General features: G+C 40.8%; 1 protein-coding gene across 1 annotated transcript in view; it reads right to left on the reverse strand.

Annotated features, from left to right (window-relative positions):
- Positions 1-4,777: 4,777 nt before the first annotated feature.
- The window catches only part of LOC122549763 (protein QNR-71), a 41,819-nt gene continuing 22,716 nt past the window's right edge, over positions 4,778-23,880 (reverse strand). The window contains exons 6-11 of the mRNA XM_043689752.2: positions 22,341-22,931; positions 16,788-16,916; positions 14,516-14,618; positions 13,117-13,319; positions 6,909-6,999; positions 4,778-5,541 (exon numbers count right to left, since the gene is read on the reverse strand). Coding sequence (XP_043545687.2) covers positions 5,376-5,541; positions 6,909-6,999; positions 13,117-13,319; positions 14,516-14,618; positions 16,788-16,916; positions 22,341-22,931 — 1,283 coding nt within the window. The 3' untranslated portion in view covers positions 4,778-5,375. The remainder of the gene's footprint in view (positions 5,542-6,908; positions 7,000-13,116; positions 13,320-14,515; positions 14,619-16,787; positions 16,917-22,340; positions 22,932-23,880) is intronic.

Genomic DNA, 23,880 nt, shown 5'->3' on the forward strand with positions numbered 1-23,880 from the left:
CAGATAGGGGTGACATAAGAGGCTCCCTCAGCGCTATCAAGGCATATACGGTCCAAAGCTACAGTGGTCTAAACCTGGGCGACACAGTGGCACAGTAGTTAGCACTGCTGCCTCACAGCGCCAGAGACCCGGGTTCAATTCCCGACTCAGGCGACTGACTGTGCGGAGTTTGCACATTCTCCCCGTGTCTGCGTGGGTTTCCTCCGGGTGCTCCGGTTTCCTCCCACAGTCACAAAGATGTCCGGGTCAGGTGAATTGGCCATGCTAAATTGCCCGTAGTGTTAGGTTAAAGGGGTAAATGTAGGGGTATGGGTGGGTTGCGCTTTGGCAGGTCGGTGTGGACTTGTTGGGCGGAAGGGCCTGTTTCCACACTGTAAGTAATCTAATCTAAACCCCCTGCACTCTAAAGATGGACAAAAACTGCTCAAGGACAATGATGCAATAAACACCCACTGGAGAGAGCATTTCCAATAACTCCTCAACCGTAAAACCAATGTTAATTTGGAAATCTTCAACCAAATCCTCAAGAGACCGAAGAACAAGATGCCATAAGGAGCCTAAGAAACAACAAAGGCTGCTGGTCCTGATTCCTGCAGAGACCCTAAAGGAGGATGGCCCACAGTTCCGTCAACACATACGTGCTTTGCTCTTGATGATTTGGCTCAAAGAAGAACTCCCCTCATATTCAGAAAAGGATGACAAGGCTGACTGTGGGAATTACACAGGCACCTCCCTTCTGTCAGCCACTATCAAGCGACTTGCAGGTGTCTTAGTCAATTGGATTTTTGCCATTTTCTGAGGAAATACTCCCTGAATTGCAGTGTGGCTTTTGCCAGTCCAAAGGAACAACAGATATGATCTTTACAGCATGTCGATTACAAGAAAAATGTCAGGGACAGAAACAACTGCATTGCATTGACCTAAGGTCTTGGACACAGTTAAATTCCAAACTGTCTGGCAGATACTGTGACAATGCGGCTGTCCTGACAAGTTCATCAGGATGCTGAGGCTGCTGCATGGTGATAGGTTTAGCAACTGTGGATTGGAGTCTGAGCCTTTCATTGTGGAGACAGGAGTCCTCCATGTCCAACATCGTGGCAGAAATACAACACTGTCTGAGCTGTGCCAATGGAGCTTATGCCTGATTCAGAAGAATGGTGTTTAAAGACCATGACTAAATTTCTGGTCTCCAAAGCCAATGTCTTTCCTCTACTGCTATATGGAGCTGTACTGTAGACTACCTACAGTAGGCACCTTAAAGCACTGGAACAACACCAGCAGAGATCCCTATGAAAAATCCTGTGGATCACCTGGGAAAATGGCACACTAAGACTAATATCTTGGAGGAGGCTAACATTGCCAGCAACACCACCATCACATTTCAATAGCAAGTACGATGGACCGGCCATGTCAATCGAATGCCCAACTCATGCTTCCAAAAACAGATCATGCACACCCTGCTAAACAAAAGTCCGGATGCACCTGGTGGCCAAAAGGTATGCTTCAAAGATAACCTCCGGACCAACCACAAGAAATTCCATAACAACATCAACAATCCAGAGGACAGGCTACAGACCAGAACCACTAGAAAACCATCATCCAGCAGGGAGCTATATGCCACGAAAATGATTTCTGCCGCTCCACTGAACAGATTACACTGAACACAGAACAGAACATCGAGAAGGCCCACCCACCACCCCCTACAACCACAATTATCACCCACCAATGCCCACACTGCAACAGAATCAGTGAATCCCAGATTGGCCTCTTCAGCCATCTGAACACCCACAAATAGACACCCTCATGGCACCAGAATGATCACCAATGATGACGACTATGCTAAGTACTCTTGTATAATGATAAAAGATGCACACTATTAAACATGGTTACAGTACAAACTGAAATAAGTATATGTTAATGATGAGTAAAATTTGACATCCAGAAAGAAAAAAAATAATCATAAAACATTAAATTAAACTCCCTCTACTATTTCAAACTTGCTTTTCCTCCCAGGATGGGGGATTTCAAGACCGGAGGCACATATTTAAGGTGAAAGGAGAGAGATTTTAAAACGACATAAGGGGCAAATATTTGCATAGTGGATGGTTTGCGTGTGGAATGAATTTTCCTCAGGAAGTGGTGGACGTGGGCACAATTACAACGTTTAAAAGACATTTGGATAAGTATATGAAATGGAAAGGCTTGGAGGGATATAGGCCAAGAGCAGGCAGGCGGGACTAGTTTAGTTTGAGATTATGTTCAGTATAGATAGGTTGGACCGAAGGGTTTGTTTCCATACTATATGACTGTATATTGAACAGACAGTTCGTTTGCTTTTATGGAACACTGCTACCTTCCATTGTGTATTGGTTAGCTGCAGCAAGATAGATCTGTGAAGAGAAATCAAAGTTAACGTTTGGGGTCAAGTGACCCTTCCTCAGAAGTTCTGAAGAAGGGTCACTTGACCCGAAACATTAACTTCGATTTCTCTTCACAGATACTGCCAGACCTGCGGATTTTTTCCAGCTACTTCTATTTGTTTCTGATTTACAGCATCCACAGTTCTTTCAGTTCTTATCAGGATAGATCTTTTCCTGGTTTTATGCATATGGTTACTGATTGTACAAATTTCATTTACACCAGGCAAAAAATTGAAGTGAAGGAAGTACATACCTTTAAGTAAACCTGCTCAGTTTTACATTCACTTAAATGAACAATAATAAGATGAAATCTAATAAAAGGATCCCCTATTCCTTGAAAGTTTCCTGTATTACTGAGGTGAACTAAAAACCTCAATCTGGAAGTTTCTTTTAACTAGTATGAACTATTTATCCAATTTGTTTTACTTGGTGTTAATGCTGTTGATCACATTTTATGTAACAAGATAATTTTAAAACAATTAAATTATGGTGTTGGGCTGGCTAAGATACTCCATTATCTTGTGACTCAGTGCACCACACACAGCAGTTGGCTATTGAGTATAAAACAGATGAGGATGAAATTCACAAACTAAAACTACAATATGTCTTCATCTAAAGTTGTGATTGTGTTCCAGAAATCACAACTTGCAGTGAAACAATATAAAGTGAATTATAGGTTCGACAGGAATCAATGTTTAAGCAAGAGCTATGTTCCCTCAGACTTCCTTCTTCCTTCCTTCTGTACAAGTTGAATTATTACACTATATTACAGTATATGCATTCCCAGCTGAAATAATTTGGAAACTAGAATACATACAAAATATAAAAAGAAATACAGCCCAATATGTAGCTTATACAACATCCAAAAAATGTACTCCCTTGAATTTTTCAGTTAAAAAATCACAACACCAGCTTAAAGTCCCATAGGTTTATTTGAAAGCACTAGCTTTCGGAGCACTGCTCCTTTATTAGGACCTCACAGCCATCTGATGAAGGAGCAGTGCTCCGAAAGCTAGTGCTTCCAAATGAACTATAACCTGGTGTTGTGTGATTTTTAACTTCGTCCACCCCAGTCTCACACCAGCTCCTCCACATCTTGAATTTTTAAAAATTAATCAGATGTTAGAGATAGCCAGTTACAATGACCTTGCAACTCCTATACTGACCAACTTCAGCCACTAGATGAAACCATTCAGTACAAGTTCACACCATCTCAAAAACACTAAATTTCTTTAAACTGCGTACTATCCAATTTCAACTTTGTAGCTGTTGTTTTTTGTGTGAGACCCATGTGATTTCACTGAGGCCATTTGCTTGATGTGTTTATTACATTCTTGGGGTAGGCAGGTAATGAAATTGCTGTGCCTTTCACTCAAATTAACCATGTAATTGCCTCTTTATTGTCTCTGGTGAAAACAATGTACTGCACTTTAATATAGGAAAAGATGTAGCTACAATCTAAAACAAACTTAAACCCTTGCTAACTGGGGAGGATGAAAAGAAGGAATCCAATTCACCCTCTTGCCTTGATGGTAACACTTTCAACTAACCAGAAACCAAAAGAACTGCAGATACTGGAAATCTGAAGAAAAAACTGACATTTCTAGAAAATCTCAGGAGGTCTGGCAGCATCTGTGGAGAGAAATTAGCATTAACATTTTGGGTCCAGTGACCCTTCAGAAGTGACCTTTCTTCAGCATGGTTCTGAAGAAGGGTCACTGGACCTAAAATATCACCATGAACCCAAGGAAACTCAAACATATCAGTGGAAAGCAGGCTACACCACTAGTTCTTCATTTGGAGGCTTACTGAAGATGTTACCCGGTATGGTGACGAAACACCTGAAAACGAACCTTCCAGCTCAGCAAGCAAACCTACATGCAGAACGTCAAGCTGAGCTACAAATCTTCTCAAAACTCGCTAATTCCGTCTTGTATATGAGTCACTATAAATTAGCAGACAAATGCAGCAAGAAATTAGGATGGATAATGGTGGCCTTCACTTCAAAACCTGGATATAACCTATACAGAGAATGTTGGGAGAAAGTCAGCAAGTTTGGCAGCATTTGTGGACAGAGAAAAATGGCATTAATGTATCAAGTCTTGTGTGACTTCTTCACAACTGAAGAATCTTACTGGACTCAAAGTTGTGACGAGTTTCTTCAGCATGCTCTGTGTTTGTTTCAGATTTACAGCATCTTGAGTATTTTGCTTTTATTGAATACAACCTAATCTATAGACTCAGACAAGAGGGCAAAATCACTGATAAATAAACGTTGTGGATTTTTTGGCTAATTTTTGCACAAGTCAATTCCAGACATTCTTCCCAATTTCAAACTGATAAAAGACAAAAATAAGGCCAGTTTTTGTTTTTTATAATTCATCATTACAATAGTTTATTTGACATTATCTGTTTTAAAGACTTTTGACACAAGTCTGAGAGATACAAGTAGAAAAGTTAATTTTATGACTATCATATCTAAGCAAATGTGCAGAAACTCAAAAGCTAGCACTTCTAGAAGGGTCTCTGTGAACATCCCTTTTGTATAGATTCTTAACTGAAACATGTTGGTGTCAATAGAAATCCAGTATGTGCATCCAGGTACTGCCATTTTGCCATCACTGTACCATCTCATGAGAGTCATAGAGATGTACAGCATGGAAACAGACCCTTCGCTTGTAGTGAATAGAATGAACTTTAGAATGGCATTTAAAAAGTTTATCTCCAACATTTGCAGTTGCTTATAACGTTTATAAATACATATAGACTTATACCCTCAAGCACTGTGAAGGAGAGCTGGATTTCAAGTAATTTATATTGTAATCTACTTGTAAAGAGGAGCTAAGCAGTATAATATAATATTTCTACATTCAAGATTTGCAGAAGCAACACAAGTATTCAGACAGAAAGTTGACTGTTCCTGGAGCACACTTCTGGTTAGATGAGTATCTCTGATTAAATGACTCCAGGTTTCTTCAGTAATGGGCTCTTCTCATCATTCACAAGGAAGAGTTTGTTTCTCAGGTTATTGAAGTACACAGTGGCATCACCATTATTCACCACCAGTTGTTTATTTCTGTCATTCAATCGTCTAACAATTGGTGTATATTCTTTGTAACGCCTGCAAAGTAAGTTTCACATCCTTAATGAATCAAATTGATTGTAGTTCCTGCTTCAACTGCTGCCAAAAACATGTACAATGTATTTTATGAATTTGTAAAATATAAAACTTAAGTATGAATTGTTGCAATCCATAATGTGGAAGATTGGAATATCTCCCAACCATTTATTTCTATTCATTATCATAAATTACATTCTTAGAAACATGTTTTAAAAATAACCTCATACAGCCTCCTTTAAAGATTTTCAATACTTAGATAGTTACATACATTTTATTCATTTTCAAGACTCATATCGCTCCTGAGGGACTTCTGCCTTATATTTCATAATTAGGTGAAATTTCCTGACTACATCATGTTACACAACAAGGAAATGTATGACATATTAAGCATAGTTCCACCTTATTTCTCTAAGCTTCTTTGCATGAGGATATTAAAACTTCAAGTGCTGGACATAGAGGTTACTGAATGGACTCTATTAAAGGCTTTGTCTGCATGCTCCCTTTGTGAAAGAAATTCCTGAAGCAAGAACTTTCTAGAATCAGAGAATATGTTTTCTAAAAACATATTTGAATTGATATTTGGTTTCAGGGTCTGGGTAGTCACCTGGCCAGGCTAATCACCTGCTCATTGTAGAATCTTCCTAAATTGAGCTCAATGTAATCAAAATTAGGCATTAGCATCAATAAAGTTGAACCAGAGCTCTCTTGTCCTGCAGTGGTAGTATCCCTAGCCCTGGACTGGGAGATACAGGTACAAGTCTCACCTGCTCCAAAGGTGTGCAATTATATCTCACAACAGGGAAAAGAGATCCAGCCAATTCCAAACAAAAAGAGACCTTTCAGCATTACGGCTTCTATTAGAAAACTCTCCCAGAAGATAACTGATCCCCTACAGGAATTATTTATTTTAGCCTGAAAAGTTTTGGGGCTATGTATTGTGCCTAATTGAGATTCATACCATCTCACATCCAGCAACAGTATTTAAAATATAGACAGAGCAGAATTCCCAAGAAAACCCAAAATCTTTCCAACCAGGCACAAATACTTGAGGTGGGGTAGATACAGTAGAACTTTTGGCCATGGAATTTCCTACTGGAATTTAATTCATCGAATAAAATGAAGAAAAATTTCAGTGTAACAAAGTTTTGCTCTACTTTCAAGTCACACAACTGAAAATTAATCCCAGTTACATTTTGGAATTGATCAGAAGGAATTTAAGACTTACGTCATGTGAAAAGGAAAGGAATTCAATGTTATTACAACTTCTTAGTATATTTTCCCTATAAATGGCTTGTATTAAATGCATTCAGATTTTTAAAAATCAGTTATTTTTATGCTTCTTTTTCTGATGATCACTCAAAACTTACTTGTATAGGAAAAAGGCAGCACCAATAATAAGAATCACCAGGCAAATGCCAAGTATTAAGACACCATGCAGGCCTGTATTACTGCTGGAACCTGCAAGTAATTCAAAATTGAGTCATCAAATAAAATCTCTTTTTAGAGAACAAGGCATATATAAGACTCAGATATCAATGATCATCATCATCTAGGCAAAGTGGTAAAGCAAAGTAAAACAAATTGAAAGCTGGGATATTTAACCAGAAAGCAATGTTTGGATTCCTGTAAGAGTGGATCGGTCCACTCCATCCTTCTCCCTAGCGACTCTGAGATGAAGGAAGTCAGTTCATATCCTTGGTGTCACAATAATTAAGAGATGAGCTTCCCACTTCATACTGTTTCATCTCTAAGACTATCTATTTCCACCTTCATAACATCATCCAACTTCACCCTGTCTCAGTTTATCTGCTGATGAAACTCTCTTACATGTTTTTTATTGCTTTTATACTAAAATATTCCAACACATTCCTGAGTGGTCTTCTACACTGTACCCCTCCATATATGGGTCATCTGCCCAAATCTCAACTCACAGCCAATTCCTTTCCCATCACCTCTGGACTCATAGACCTAACCTGACTCCCTGTTAAGCAATGTCTTAATTTAGGTTTTCATTCTTGTTTTTAAATCCCCATAGTCTTGCCCCTCCCTAGTTTTATCTCCTCCAACCTCAAAATCTCCCAAGATGTCTGTGCTCCTCTAATTCTGGTCTCTTGTGTGTTCCAATCGTAATTGCTCCACCATTAATGGTTGCTTCGCCCAAGACCCAAACTCTCAAATTATCTCTCTACATCTCAATACCTCTCTGCCTTCCTTTCTTCTGTGTTTGGTAGACCATATTGTGTGCAGCAAAAACAGTACACAAGATTGGAGGAGGTACAGGTGAAATGCTGCTTCACCTGGAAAGACTGTTTCAGTCCTTGGATGGTGAGCAGGGAGGAGGTGAAGAGGCAGGTGTTGCACCTTCTGTATTTACATAACAAGGTGCCGTGGAGAGGGGTGTGTTGTTGTTGGTTGTGAAATGGATTAGGTTGTCCCAGAGGGAATGATCCCTACAAAATACAGACGGGGGAAGTTATGGGAATTTGACTTGAAACATTAGCTTGATCTCTCCCCATGGATGCTGTCTGACCCACGGTGATCTCCAGGATTTGTGGTTTTCAGTACAGATTCCAGCATCTGCCGTAATTTGTTCCAACATCCTCAGAGTGTTAAGCAAGCTAGCGACAGCGATACTTGATGCATCGGTTGGTTTTCTTTCAAAATTCTGTATCTTCTGGAAAGGTTTCTGCAAACTGCAAAATAGTAAATGTAACCCCACTATTTAAGAAGGAAGATTAGTGGAGGACGATGGTTAGAATTTTTAAAGGGTATGGTTAATAACCTACCCAGGCACTAAAAAACATCGACAAAGTTGAGAACATTGGGACAATTGTGAGATGGTCAGCAAGGATCTTGACATCGGGAGGAAAAAAGTCTTATTTTTCAACCATGTGTTGAACAACAAGATGAGATTCTCGCTAGTGAGTGGGAAAAGGCCTATTTGCATACGGAGCATACCTGCCAGATTGAAACTAAATAGCGACAATTCCTGACATTGTCCTGACATGAAAATCACAGTAGTTACCTGCCAACTCCACTTTGCCACTTGCTCATAAGGACATCCATCTTGAACACCAGTCCACAACTTCTCAGTGCACACGCCATGAGCAGTGGCCACATGCATCCCCTGCCACAGATATTGGTATTAGACATGTACCAGCCTCACCACACTCTCATGGCACATCTCTGATCCACTTGTATAATGGTTCTGCACTTCCATGCTGCATTTTGGAGTGCACCAGCACTTTTCATTGGAACGCTGCTGCCAGGACACTTTACACACAGATAGATACCAATATCATAGATTTAACCAGATAACATCTCAAGGATTCTCACTTGCTCTCTTTGTATTCACTCACTTTGCACCTGTTTAGATGCTCACAGCATCTCTACTTTGCCTTGTCTGTCTGCATTTTCCCAAATGCCCAAAGTACTTCTTGTTTCGCTTTTTATTGCAGATACTAAGCCAGACAGCTTCTCAAGGTTGTCAGCAGTCATCAGTCAAGGGGGTGGACATGTTACTTTATGGTATCATGTGACACTAGTCTCACAGCTGCACTATGTGCCAGCGACATACACACCAAACACATGGCATGTGCTTCAATCAAATGGCAATATCTCAACGTCTAAAGAGAGTAGTCCTCAGTCAAGGGAAGGTACCCTTCAGTCAGAGGATCCAGTCCGGGGACTCACAGGAGGTCAGTCAGGGAGCTGCACATAGGTTAGTCAGAGGACTAGACATCAGCCAGGGATGACCATCCAAGTCGGTCACGGGGTGGACCACAGTCAGTCCTGAGAATTCATTTGCTAGATGTCTAGGGGAAATCTTAACGAGGGTCAGTGACGTGAAAGAGATGGTGAGGAATTCAATTGAGGGGATTGGACGCAGCTTGCTGGGATGCAAAGGGGGTGACAATTGTCAAGGGGGGGTGCATTAGCATATAGTGGGAGGAAATGATAATGGTATGGAGGGAAAAGGGATAATATGGGAGAAGAGTCATCAGTCAACAATACTCTGGTTTTGATGGTGCAATAGTGCATGACTATACTTGGCTTGTTGACACAATATGCCTAGGACTGAGAGGGTAACATGGGGAATTGAACAGTTAGATACTCAAGTTGGATATGGACATAGGGAACAAGAAGTCTACTGAGTGATATAAACAAGTTAAGTGATTTGCTTTTAAACAAGTTAAGTGATTGGGGAAAAATTGGCAGATTGAATATAATGTGGGAAAATGTAAGTTTGTGCACTTTGGCAGGAAGAAAAGAAGAGTTTGATATCATTCAAATTGGTTAGGCTACAGAAAGCAACAGCACAAACAGATATGGTGCTCCTAACATATTATGAAAAAACGAGCGTCCAATTTCATTGGATAACAAGGAAGGCAAATGCAATGTTGGCCTTTCTTTCAAAAGGACTGGAATATAACATAGGGAGATTTTGTTGAAACTATACAAGATATTGGTCAGAACACAGAAAGAATACTTTGACAAGTTTGGTCCCTTTATCTAAGGAATGATACACTGGCTTTGGAGGCAGTCCAGAGGAGGTTTACTAGGTTGAACCTGGGTCTGTAGGGATTTTCAAATGAGGAAAGGTTGAGTATTGTATTGGTTGGAGTTTAGAAGAATGAGAAGGGGTTATGATTCATAAAGGGGTTTAACAGGGTTGACACAATGATGTTATTTTCCCTTGTGGGAGAGTCTAGGATTAGAAGGCATAATCTCAAAGTAAGAAGTTGCCCATTTTAGAAAGAGATGAGTAGGACTTTTTCTCTCAGGGTGGTGCATCTGTGGAATCTTTTACTGCAGAGGGCTGTCGAGCGTGGATTGGATAGGCAAGGTTGAGATAGGCAAATTTGTAGTCATTGAGGAAATCTAGGATTATGGGATAAGTCAGGAAAGTGGCTGATCAGAGCAGCCTTGATCTATGGAATTCTCTACTGCAGTGGGGTATGGGTGTGGATGCTCAATTATTGAGCATATTCAAGACAAATTCAATAGATTTCTGGATACATGTGACATCAAGGAACATGGGGATAGTGTGGGAAAGTGATGTTGAGACAAATGATCAACCATGATCTAAGTGAATGGTAGAGTAGATGCGAGGTTGAATGATTCAACGCCTGTTCCTACCTCTATAGGTGAAATTTTCTTTTTTGTGAAACTGTATGAAAGTGTGGGAAGGGCTTCCACTTGAGACAGGTTTGGTTTTCTAATGTAATTATGTTGTTCAGCTCATTATATATTCATGCTTGAGTAAAACACCAAATTTTATAGGCAAAAATCTCTGAAGTCCACCAGGACGTTGCAAGTTCCAAAATCCAGGCACTATATTTAAAAGATATCAGATCAACAATTCACCCTCTGCAACCAAGAAGCATCAGTCAGCTTCTGCGCTTCACCCCTATTCACCCCTAGAAATGTCAAAGAATAGGCAAAAAGTAGCACTATATTTTAGTAACACCTCCCTAGAAGTTCTCCTGAAGACTGTCCAAAGAAGAGAACCTCTTTGCTCTATGGATGGCAACAAGAAACCATTCCAACCGATGAAGGCAACTTGGCTGTTTTGGTCAGCATGTGTGGGTGGTCCAGAAGAAGCTGGTCTCAGTGTCACAAGATGATGAATGATGTGCTCGCTCTGACAGGGTATACACCACTGTCTACTTAAAGCTTCAAGCCCCTAGAAGTGTGAATTCACATAGTAAGGTTGACACAGCCCAGGACTGTCACAGCCAAGATGTTTCTTGTACCATCATTGTCACTTAATTGCACCAACTGTATGTCTACTACTTGCACCACAGTGGTATTCCCACTCATTCATCTTCTAGGGTTCACACTTAAAACATAAAAGAAGCTACAACACTCAGCATCTCATACAACATAAAGTCACTGACTCATCTTTACAACTAGGAGAATGTGATCTGATAGCTTCTCATCAAAGACCTGCCTGGGATGAAGGCACAAGCACAAGAGAAAGCCTTTTGAGTTCAGCCCACTTGCATACCCCAATCAGATTTCTGTCATCAGACTATGTGGTTGCTTCACTTGGGCAGGCTTGTTGGCCTGGTCAGGTTTCATTCCTAACACTTAAAGCGTTTAATAACAAATAGTCAGGCTACATAGTACTGAGACTTCTTGTGCTGATCAATGGGAAAAGGCTTCACATTGCTGGCTTTTTAATACTGTAAGTGATTGCACAAAGAAACACCTTAGTTATGAAGTAGTGGAGTAACTATAACATGTTTTTATTCATCAAAGCTTTAAGGAAAGAATCTACTCGTCAGTAGACGTTGAGTTTGGGAACACGTTTCCATTTTTGCCAGGAAAATTGTGGCTATGAACATAATTCTATTGTAAAAAAACTCAAATGAACTGCGGATGCTGCAAATCTGAAAGAGAAACAGAAATTGCTGGAAATGCTCAGCAGATCTGGCAGCATCTGTAGAGAGAAACCCTTCCTCAGAACTCCGAACCTCACTTGAAACATTAACCCTAATTTCTCTCCATAGATGCTGCCAGACCTGCTAAGTTTTTCCAACAATGTTGGTTTTTGTTTGTGAACATACTTCTACTGGGCTGGGATGCTAATGAGTATTTATGAAATGCAAATTTTTGCAAAACAGGAAGGCGAAAGGGTCTGACAGCCTAACAGCAAAACATTAACCTGTCATGTGCCACCCAATTAAATTCCTCTACCCACCCCTCTAACATCTCTAGGCAGGTAGAGAAAATTCAACCCTATATGCCTAGGGAGGGAATGTGAAACCATTCAGTTCAAATGCAAAAAATTGGAATATGTTCTTAATGGCAAGAGACTAGAAACTGTGGAGGAGGAAAGTGGATTGGGTGTTCAGCTATGGATAATGTAATGCTTGTGCACGTTCAAAAAGTAATTAAAATAGTTAGAACATGTTGGCATTTACCGAGTATTGGAATGCTGAAGGGAGGAAAGTTTATTTCTATTGAGCAGAGTTTTGGTCAGATCTTATCTGGAGTATAGTGCTCAGTTTTGAGCACCACAATTTAGGAAGGGTATGTTGGCATTTGAATAGTGTACAGTTCAAATTCAACAGAATTATAAGAAATTAATTTTTGAAAAAAAGGTGCATATGCTTAACTTGCATTCCTTTCAGTTTATAAGATTGATCTAATTGAAGTTTATTTTTTAAAAAATCAACTGAAGTGTTAAAATAATTTTATACAAAAGAGTGGAAATTTTGAATTTTCTTCTTCCAAAAGGCTGTAGATGCTGTGTCATTGGAAATTTTCATGATCGGAGGTTGGTAAATTTTTACTAGGCAACGTTATCAAGGATATGAATCAAAGGTGGGTAGATGAGTTACTGTATGTCGTGGTCCATCTGAATGGTGGAATAAGGAACTGAAGAGACTGTGGTTAGTACGTGTTTCTGCTCACCAAAGTGAAAGAAATACAAATTCAGATCTTAAACCATAATTTCTGTGGATTAGTTAATTTACTGTATTCTTAAATAGCAGGGAAGCTACAATACAAATGAACCTTGTGTAGTTATTACTTAAAGAAGTCTAGTCATTGAAAATAAGTGCTTACCTTCAATTGATACTAGAGTACTAGCCACAGCTAAACTGGTATTATCGCTCAATGTGATGTTGACGCAGTAGATGCCAGATTCATTGAAGCGTCTATGAAGGGTCAAATAACATGTATCAACAGCCTCAACAGGGTCACAGATCATGTTTTGCAGCATCATGCATGAACTGTCGCCAATTATAGTGCAAACGTCAGTAGGTATACTGCAAGGGAAAAACACAGAAGTCAGGTTATAGCTGAGATCTGGGCTGCAATTCCATAAAAGTAGACCAGAACATTGAACAAGAAAATACTGCAAATTATTGCATCTATCTAAATGGGGAAAAGGTAGGAGAATGACACGGAGTAAAATATTTACTCAGAAAGTTGCTACAGACATGACATGCTAAAATGACTCCTTCTGCAACATAATACTTCTGTGATTCTGAGGTAAGGTTCGACAATATTACCTAAGCAGCTGGATTCTCTACCCACACCTGCAAGTCTTTATAAAGTAGAAGTTCTGCTCAGTCAGAATCTGGTGTATGAACAGTACAGGTTCCTCATTAAACTGTGTCTCTTCAAATGCAGATATATTCTATCCCTCAGAATTTTTCTAATAATTTCACCTCCACATAGGTTAGACTGACTGGCCTGTGATTACCTAGTCTATCCCTTCCTCATGTTTTTTTTTAGCAAACCTTCAGTCCTCTAGGACCTTACCTGTGGCCAGAGAGGATTTGAAAATAACAGTCAGGGCCTCAGTATCTCCTCTCTTCCCTCCCTCAAATAAAGTACCCCCCTCCCCTCCCTCATCAATACCAGCAGTTGCATGTTTCCTACCTGAGCCCTTAGCCAGCTGTGGAGTCCTCCTCAACAGCTGGGAGCCAGTTCAAGTAGACTAGCTTGTAGGTGAGGATCTTTCAAAGAGAGGTATTTTGTTTGGAGTTGGAAATCTATGTAATAAACTTCTTAGTTTCTACTCTGAAAATCCACTCATCTGCTGAGCAAACCTGGCCTTGTGAACATGGAATGCTCTGGTCCAAATCCAATCACTCATGGTCAGACACACATTCATCCTTGGAAAGGAAAGCTGCAAAACAATCTAAAAGCAACTTTTTGCTGAGTCAGTGCTCTTGGAAAAAGGCACCTGGAGTTAATTTGAATTTTTTTTTACTTAGACAGTTGTGAATATTTTGTATCCCTCAGAGGGTTGGGAATGCTCATTTGTTGACCATATTCAAGGCTGAGATTGATTTAAGATCTTTGGACACCATAGATATGGGAAAAGATATGGGAATCAGGCAGCAATACAAAATTGCTGTAGAACACCAACCATGATTTTACTGAATGATAGAGTAGGCACCATGGCCCCCAATGACTTACTCTAGCTTCTATTTCTTATAAAGTACATACTCACCTGCCCTTACATGTGACAACAAAATTCACCATGGAGTTCTGCTGAAGTTCTGTGGAGATCTGAACACTGGTCACCTCCACAATGCTGACTCCGACAATTCCATCTAACAATGAAAAACAATTCAAAATAATTGACAGTATTAGGCAAGAACTTTCGAAAGCTGATTGGAGGCAGATGTTCACAGGTAAAGGGACGGTTGGAAAATGGGAAGCCTTCAGAAATGAGATAACAAGAGTCCAGAGAAAGTATATTCCCGTCAGGGTGAAAGGGAAGGCTGGTAGGTACAGAGAATGCTGGATGACTAAAGAAATTGAGGGTTTGGTTAAAAAAAAAAGGAAGCATATGTCAGGCATAGACAGGATAGATCGAGTGAATCCTTAGAAGAGTATAAAGGAAGTAGGAGTATACTTAAGAGAGAAATCAGGAGGGCAAAAAGGGGACATGAGATAGCTTTGGCAAATAGAATTAAGGAGCATCCAAAGGGTTTTTACAAATATATTAAGGACAAAAGGGTAACTAGGGAGGAAATAGGGCCCCTCAAAGATCAGCAAGACGGCCTTTGTGTGGAGCCACAGAAAATGGGGGAGATACTAAATGAATATTTTACATCAGTATTTACTGTGGAAAAGGATATGGAAGATATAGACTGTAGGGAAATAGATGGTGACATCTTGCAAAATGCCCAGATTACAGAGAAGGAAGTGCTGAATGTCTTGAAACAGTTAAAAGCGGATAAATCCCCAGGACCTGATCAGGTGTACCCGAGAACTCTGTGGGAAGCTAGAGAAGTGATTGCTGTGCCTCTTGCTGAGATATTTGTATCATCGATAGTCACAGTTGAGGTGCTGGAAGACTGGAGGTTGGCAAACGTGGTGCCACTGTTTAAGAAGGGAGGTAAAGACAAACCAGGGAACTATAGACCGATGAGCCTGACCTCAGTGGTGGGCAAGTTGTTGGAGGGAATCTTGAGGGACAGTATGTACATGTATTTGGAAAGGCAAGGACTGATTAGGGATAGTCAACATGGCTTTGTGCGTGGGAAATCATGTCTCACAAAGTTGATTGAGTTTTTTGAAGAAGTAACAAAGAAGATTGATGAGAGCAGAGTAGTAGATGTGATCTATATGGACTTCAGTAAGGCGTTCGACAAGGTTCCCCATGGGAAACTGATTAGCAAGGTTAGATCTCATGGAATACAGGGAGAACTAGCCATTTGGATACAGAACCAGCTCAAAAGGTAGAAGACAGAGGGTGGTGGTGGAGGGTTGTTTTTCAATCTGGAGGCCTGTGACCAGTGGAGTGCCACAAGAATCGGTGCGGGTTCCTCTACTTTTCATCATTTACATAAATGATTTGGATGCGAGTATAAGAGGTACAGTTAGTAAGTTTGCAGATGACACCAAAATTGGAGGTGTAGTGGACAGCAAAAAGGATTACCTCAGATTACAACAGGATCTTGATCAGATGGGCCAATGGGCTGAGAGGTGGCAGATGGAGTTTAATTCAGATAAATGCGAGGTGTTGCATTTTGGGAAAGCAAATCTTAGCAGGACTTATACACTTAATGGTAAGGTCCTAGGGAGTGTTGCTGAACAAAGAGACCTTGGAGTGCAGGTTCACAGCTCCTTGAAAGTGGAGTCGCAGGTAGATAGGATAGTGAAGAATGCGTTTGGTATGCTTTCCTTTATTGGTCAGAGTATTGAGTACAGGAGTTGGGAGGTCATGTTGCGGCTGTACAGGACATTGGTTAGGCCACTGTTGGAATATTGCATGCAATTCTGGTCTCCTTCCTATCGGAAAGATGTTGTGAAACTTGAAAGGGTTGAGAAAAGATTTACAAGCATGTTTCCAGGGTTGGAGGATTTGAGATATCGAGAGAGGCTGAACAGGCTGGGCTGTTTTCCCTGGAGCGTCAGAGGCTGAGGGGTGACCTTATAGAGGTTTACAAAATTACGAGGGGCATGGATAGGATAAATAGACAAAGTCTTTTCCCTGGGGTCGGGGAGTCCAGAACTAGAGGGCATAGGTTTAGGGTGAGAGGGGAAAGATATAAAAGAGACCTAAGGGGCAACCTTTTCACGCAGAGGGTGGTACGTGTATGGAATGAGCTGCCAGAGGATGTGGTGGAAGATGTGGTGCAACATTTAAGAGGCATTTGGATGGGTATATGAATAGGAAGGGTTTGGAGGGTTATGGGCTGGGTACTGGCAGGTGAGACCAGATTGGGTTGGGATATTTGATTGCAACACAATTTTCAAATAATATTGCATACCCAGAACTGTGATATTTGTTTCAAAGTAACCATATCTGTGAAGATTACAGGCTAATCCTGAGACATCTCTTTTCTCAAGCTGCAGTGGACTGTTTGTACCATTGGTATAAGCAATTGTTGTTGTGGTACCTGGGGAGGAAATAAAATGAATACATTAAATACTACACACGAAGGACAAGCATGTTTTTAACAACACATTGGGGAGATTCTAACTGTGGGAACAGGGGATTATTAGAGTAGAAATAGAGATAGTTGACTTACAATGATATCCCCAGAGCCTTAAACTAGGTAGTTGACATATGCACCTGAACTACGCAGAAGTGCCATTCTTTCGTATTCAAGGTTCCATGTCATTCATAGTCTCTGATGCTATTTTAACCACATACAGGGCAGAGAGCCTCATGTAATCACTCTGCTCAATCAAACCTGGCTTAAAGCAAAACAGAGACAAGTTCTGACATTATTTTGTTGGCTCAGGTAGAGCAGAAGTGCTCCTCTTTCTCTCTCTGAAAGAATAATGTGGGAAACTGCCATCCTGGGATTCTCCCAACACAGCAACTGTATACAATTTAACACTTTGCGATCCTCCTTCTCAGTTTATTAGCTTGTTGGTAAAATGTGTTTGTGACAGTAATGCCAAATATGCTGCATTTAGAGTGAAGGAGAAGCTGGTCACTGGAGTTTATTCATCCAATGCCATTATGTGCGAGTGTACCCTCCATGCATCACAGTCAACACCAACACTGCCATATAAATAACAACTATCGAAATTCCCGTTCACAAATTCAACCACTTCCTTAAAAAAAATTTTGGATTTGTCAGGCATGACATCCTCTTCATAAATCCCTGCTGGATCCTCCTAATCAACTAAAAATGGTTAAGGTTTTCAGCCACTTTATCCTTCAGCAATTTCCTGACAAAAGATGTTAAGAAATGAACAATAATTTCCTTCATCATCTTTCCTAATAAAATAACATGTACATGTTTCTAACTTCGAGGAGCAATTCCTGAGTCAAGAGGACTTTGACAGATTATATTTATGGTATCTGCATTGTTCTCACTTTTTGTTTTAATTCAAGGAATGGAAACCAATCCTGGGGATTTATCATCATCAATATCATTAGTTTTTTCATTGCGACTATTTTGTTTACCCTAGTTTTGATGAATTCCTCAGTGGAATATTGTGATGTTCCTGAGAGTGGGAAGTGAGACTAGAGAGGACAGTTAATTCAGCAATGTCAAATTCCCGATTTCAGGATAAAATTTGGTTCTGGTGGACTGACAACAGATTGTGCTTTGCAATGGCAAGTAAAAGAAATCTATTTTTAATATATTAGCATGTCATGAACACTCATTAAAATACAAATCAGAATAATTTGTACATTTGGAATTAAGCATGCAGAATAAGATAAAGATGTGCTTTCAGTTAAAGCTGGTGTGTAGCAAGCAAAGGAGTCACACTGGTGGATTTAGACTGAGTAGTAATTGGTTTCCTTGAATGGGGAGCTTTGTAAACTAAGGGAGAGGAGGCATCAATGCACTGAAATCAGATGGGAGCTGTGAACAAGGAAGAAAACATGGCTGACCATGGGAAGGAGGGCAGTGGCAGCCCTATCAAAGCTTGTGAGTGACAGAGTGAGAAAGTTGGACTACAACATTGATAGGTGGTAGTTCAAGTAGGATGTGGGGATATCAAGGGAAATATTGGGAAAGTCAATGATGAAGACCTAAGAATTTCAGATAACAAAGGGCAAGCATGACAGAAGAAGAGTCGAGGATGACATGTTGCAAGGTCAAAGGTAATCAGACTTGACAGGGGTGCAGAATGGGAGGCAGTTGCAGTGAGCTGGCTGATGGTGCCAAAGAAAGCTCTAATGTGATTCAAAATTGGTCAAAAATAAAAGGGGGTCGTGGGTTTAGTGTCACCTTTCAGGGAAAGGGCAATGAAATGATACAGCAGGAAGGCCTGTGACACCATCCAGTAGGAATGAGGCAATTGTCACTGTATAACTGCCAGTAGATCAATTCTTGCTGGATGGAAAGTGTGCATTGCTATCTCAGTGTTATTCAAATATGGATCTGAATGCTTGCTCCTGTAATGGTGGAGCCAGTGACTCCCTGTCCATGCCTCCTGCATGTTTGACCAGGATCTTTGCCTTGCACATCTAATCATTTGCTAGCTGCCATGTGATTGGGTGTGATTGGACATTCTCCCTCTGAGCAGAGACTCCAAGAATACCATTGGGTGACTTAAAATGTGAAGATGATTTTGTCCCCTGACCTTGACTCAGTATTAGTTTGCTTGGGATCTAGAAGGAGAGGGTGGTGCAGTGGTCATGTCACTGGAATAGTAATTCAGATCCCCAGACTACTCTCCTGGTTACACAGGATCAAAGCTGGTGGAAGTTAAATTTAATTTCTAAAACTGACCATGATCATTATTGTCATATTACTTTACAAATGATTTCAACCCCGACCACCATTGCTACTCCATTTGCTCAACGTTTTCACTCTCTTAACTACTGAGCTTATAAATTTGCCTATTTTACCTGTAAGACCTTTTTCTGACAAGGATCAGTATTTCCAACTCATGATCTCTACACCCACACTCTGCCTTCACTTCTATCGCTGATCTCTCTTATCTTCCCATTTCTAATTCTAGCAAAGGATCTGTACTTGAATGATTGCATGTCCTTTGTCCTTTCAGAAACTGATGGACCTGATGTGCATTATCAACATTTTTGTATTTTTATTTCTCTTTGCGCTTTTGGAATTAGATTTTTGTCTATCATTTTTGCTTCATGTGCTGCGTAAACATCTCGACCTTACTTCCTTCCCTTGTCAGTAAAAAGAACCTATTGGAGAAGTTGTAGGTCTTGCAGCTTCATGTATTCTTGTGAGGGTGGTTGCTTTTGCTGACATAGAAGCAACAGAAGTAACAAGATGTTGTAACTTTTGAGGGAACAAGGTTAAGTGAGATAAAGAACATTTGAATTGAGCATAAGCACAATCATTCATACGGTCGCCATATGTAAGAAAAATTGGAGACAGAAGGAAGACAAAAGGTAGAGGGAAGAAGAGAGCTAGAAGGAAGGAAGAAGTAGTGAAAGAGTTGGTTGAGGTTGGGAAAGGGATAAGGAAATGAGGGGGAATGTGAGGAATTGAGGAAGGTTGAAGAAGAAGCTAAATGGGAATATTTATATTATCCAACCAAATGTGATCTATCCGCTCAACCCTTCTCCACATTTATCCCAATTCCCCTTTCATCCCTTTCTTTCCTCTTTTCCACTTGCATGTTTCCTTCCTTCTCCTTTCACAATAGATTAACTTCCCATTTCCTTTTCCTCTTTCTTTCTCTCTCCTCCTCCCATCCCTCTCCTGTCAACTCCTCTTCTCCCCCTCTTTCTCCGATTCTTCTCACTACCTCTTTCCTTTTCTCCTGTCCACTGCCACTGCTTCACATCCCATTCCTTCCCTATCTCTCCATTTACCTCGAAGTCTCCTCCTTGCTAACCCCTCCGCATGTCCTCCTCTCCATATTCTTCACCCTACTTTCCTGCATCCAGTTCTGTGCTTTCTCTTCATTTCTTTCTATCTTCACACCTACTCCTCGTGTCCTTCTCTAGCTGTTTCCACCCCATCCTCCTCTTTGCCACCTCCATATTCTCACCTTTATCCCCCTTCTCTTACATTCTGTCTTTCCCATTTTCCAACTTCCCTTCACTCCTATTCCCACTTCATACTCCTTTTTCAATTATCTGTCTGAAATTCTACATACAATTATAATTTCCAATTTGTAAGAAGCATGGGTGATTGATTAGGAATATAATAGAAATGTGTTTGTACTTCCTGTTATTATAAACCACTATGTACAGATTTTTAATAGAAACTGCCTCTGTAAACCTATAGTTGACAGGCAGGAGGCTGGAAGAACACAGCAAGCCAGGCAGCATCAAGAGGTGTAAAAGTCGACGTTTCGGGTGTAACCCTTCTTCAGGACTGGGGGTGGGTGTGGGGATGCTGTAGATAAAGGGAGAGGCGGGGGCAGAGTAGTGAAGTGGGGATAGGTGAAGACAAGTAGAGGATATGACCTAATTGGTCAATGAGAGGAATGAATCCAGTTGGTGGCAGGGAGCAGTGGAAGAAGGGGAAGGGGCTAGGAAGAGAGTCAGGGGATGGGAGGGAGGTTATTTGAAATTGGAGAGCTCAATGTTCAGTCTTCCAGGCTGTAGGGTGCAGGTAGAAGATACAATGTTGTTCCTCCAATAGGAGCTGTGGTTTGTTTTAGCAATGGAGGAGGCCAAGGATGGTCATTTGGAAAGGGAGTGGTTGGGGGAATTGAAATGGGCGGTGACTGGGAGGTCCAGTCGGTCCCTGCAGACCCTGAGTTTATACTTGGTGTCCCCGGTTTGGAGAAGACCACATCGGGAGCACCTGATGCTGTAAATGAGGTTAAAAGAGTCACCACCCATTTTAATTCCCTCAACCACTCCCTTTCCAACATGACCATCCTTGGCCTCCATTGCCAAAGCAAACCACAGCTCCTATTGAAAGAACACTTTATCTTCTGCCTGTGCACCCTACAGCCTGGAGGACTCAATATTGAGTTCTCCAATTTCAAATTACCTCCCTCCCCATCCTCCAACTCCCTTCCCAGACCCTTCCCCTCCCTTCCACCAACTGGATTCATTCCTCCCATTGACTAACCAGGTCATACCCTCTACCTGTCCTCACCTATCCCCACACCTTACACCTTGCTGCTGCCTCCCCCTTTATCTGCAGCTCCCCCACACCCAGTCCTGAAGAAGGGTTACACCTGAAACGTCGACTTCTCCACCTCTTGATGCTGCCTGGCTTGCTGCGTTCTTCCAGCCTCCTGCCTGTCTATTTTGGATTCCAGCATCTGCAGATTTTTTAAAATTTATAAACCTGTAAGCTGTAATTACATTGGTCTGCCTTGGGTGTGCTATAGTGTTTCCACAAATAAGTTAACTTGAACAATGCCCACCTAAAAAACGGACAAATGATTCATAACAGAAACATAAACAGCAGATGACAGAATAAATGATTTTAAAACAGAGTCAGAATAACAACTACATGTTCAGTTTCAATTATTCTGTATTTTCTAATTCTGCTTTATCTGACGTTTTGACATTTGTTCTTGAGTCCCCATGTACAACACTTTTGGAAATAAAGATAGGTAAGTACATGCAAGTATCATAAACAATTGAAAATATTTGGAAATTTCAGATTTCAAGGAGATTTTCCCAGCTGCCCACTGTATCTTTGGCAGAAAAGCTGTGTAAATGCTGGCAAAACGGTGTAAATGTTTACACAGTTTTCCCAGCATTTCTGTGTTCATCCTCCAAAGTTGCAGTAGTCTGCTAGGAGAGGTTTATCTTCTCACCGGTGTCTCAGAAACAAAATAACATTTTAATTTTACAAAAAAATTTAATTTTAAAAAAATTCAATATTAAAAAGCATTGTGTTAAACATTTGACTGCATTACTCCCTCTTGGCACTGTATTGTAAAATAAAAAAAATCAAACATACCAGTTGTAGTATCTGCACTGGTCACAGTGCTCAGTTTAGTTGCAGAGCTCTGTTCGGTGGTAGGGCTCTGTTCGGTGGTAGGGCTCTGTTGAGTGGTAGGGCTCTGTTCAGTGGTAGAGCTCTGTTCAGTGGTAGGGCTCTGTTCAGTGGTAGGGCTCTGTTCAGTGGTAGGGCTCTGTTCGGTGGTAGGGCTCGATATAATCGTAGTGCTCTGTTTGATCGTGGTGCTCCAATCGGTTGTCATGCTCCCTTTGGTTGGAGTGCTCAATTCAGTTGTAGTGCCCTGTTCTGTAGTTGGGCTCAATGTAGTTGGTATAATGGAGCTACAGGAAACTAATAGAATTGCCTCAACAATCAATTTAGGTTTGAAATTCCCTGAACTAGTGAAGTTGTGTAGAACAGTTGGACTTTTTGATAAAAGCGCATGTCCATCACCAAAATCCCAACTATAGGATATGGCAGCATTTTTCAGATATTCACTGGGATCATGAAGTTTAACTTCAAAGATAACATCTAAGTCCTTGATGTAGGTATTTTTTGTGGTATTGCGATTGTTTTTTTGTGAAATGTGCACATATGTTGGAATATGATCTGAAAAAAAATCATATTTTGCAAAGTCACATATCCTTTCCAAATTTGAAATTCTCACAACTTTGTTTTCTGTGACAGTTAACAGTATTTAGATAGGAAATACAGAATGATATTACCCACCAACCAACACTGAAATTCCCTGCCCTTATAGCCTTGTCAAAGATTTTCGTGACCTTAAGTCATAGGGTCATAGAGATGTACAGCATAGAAACAAATCCTTCGGTCCAACCTATCCATGCCGACCAGATATCCCAACCCAATCTAGTCCCACCTGCCAGCACCTGGCCCATATCCCTCCAAACCCTTCCTATTCACATATCCATCCAAATGTTTTTTAAATGTTGCAATTGTACTAGTCTCCACCACTTCCTCCGGCAGCTCATTCCATACACATACCACCCTCTGTGTGAAAAAGTTACCCCTTAGGTCTCTTTTATATCTTTCCCCTCTCACCCCAAACCTATGCCCTCTAGTTCTGGACTCCCTGACCACAGGGAAAAGACTTTGTCTATTTACCCTATCCATGCCCCTCGTAATTTTGTAAACCTCTATAAGGTCACCCTCAACCTCTGGAGCTCCAGGGAATACAATCCCAGCCTGTTCAGCCTCTCCCTATTGTTCAAATCCTCCAACCCTGGCAACAGCCTTGTAAATCTTTTCTGAACCCTTTCAAGTTTCACAACATCTTTCCAATAGGAGGAGAACAGAATTGCATGCAATATTCCAACAGTAGCCTAACCAATGTCCTGTACAGCCGCAACATGACCTCCCAACTCCTGTACTCAATACTCTGACCAATAAAGGAAAGCATACCAAACGCCTTCTTCACTATCCTATCTGCCTGTGACTCCACTTTCAAGGAGCTATGAACCTGCACTCCAAGGTCTCTTTGTTCAGTAACACTCCCTAGGACCTTACCATTACGTGCATAAGTCCTGCTAAGATTTGC

The sequence above is a fragment of the Chiloscyllium plagiosum genome, unplaced genomic scaffold (genome assembly GCF_037043375.1).
Source record: "Chiloscyllium plagiosum isolate Xiang-an unplaced genomic scaffold, Cpla_swu_hap1 HiC_scaffold_5, whole genome shotgun sequence".
NCBI lineage: Eukaryota > Metazoa > Chordata > Chondrichthyes > Orectolobiformes > Hemiscylliidae > Chiloscyllium > Chiloscyllium plagiosum.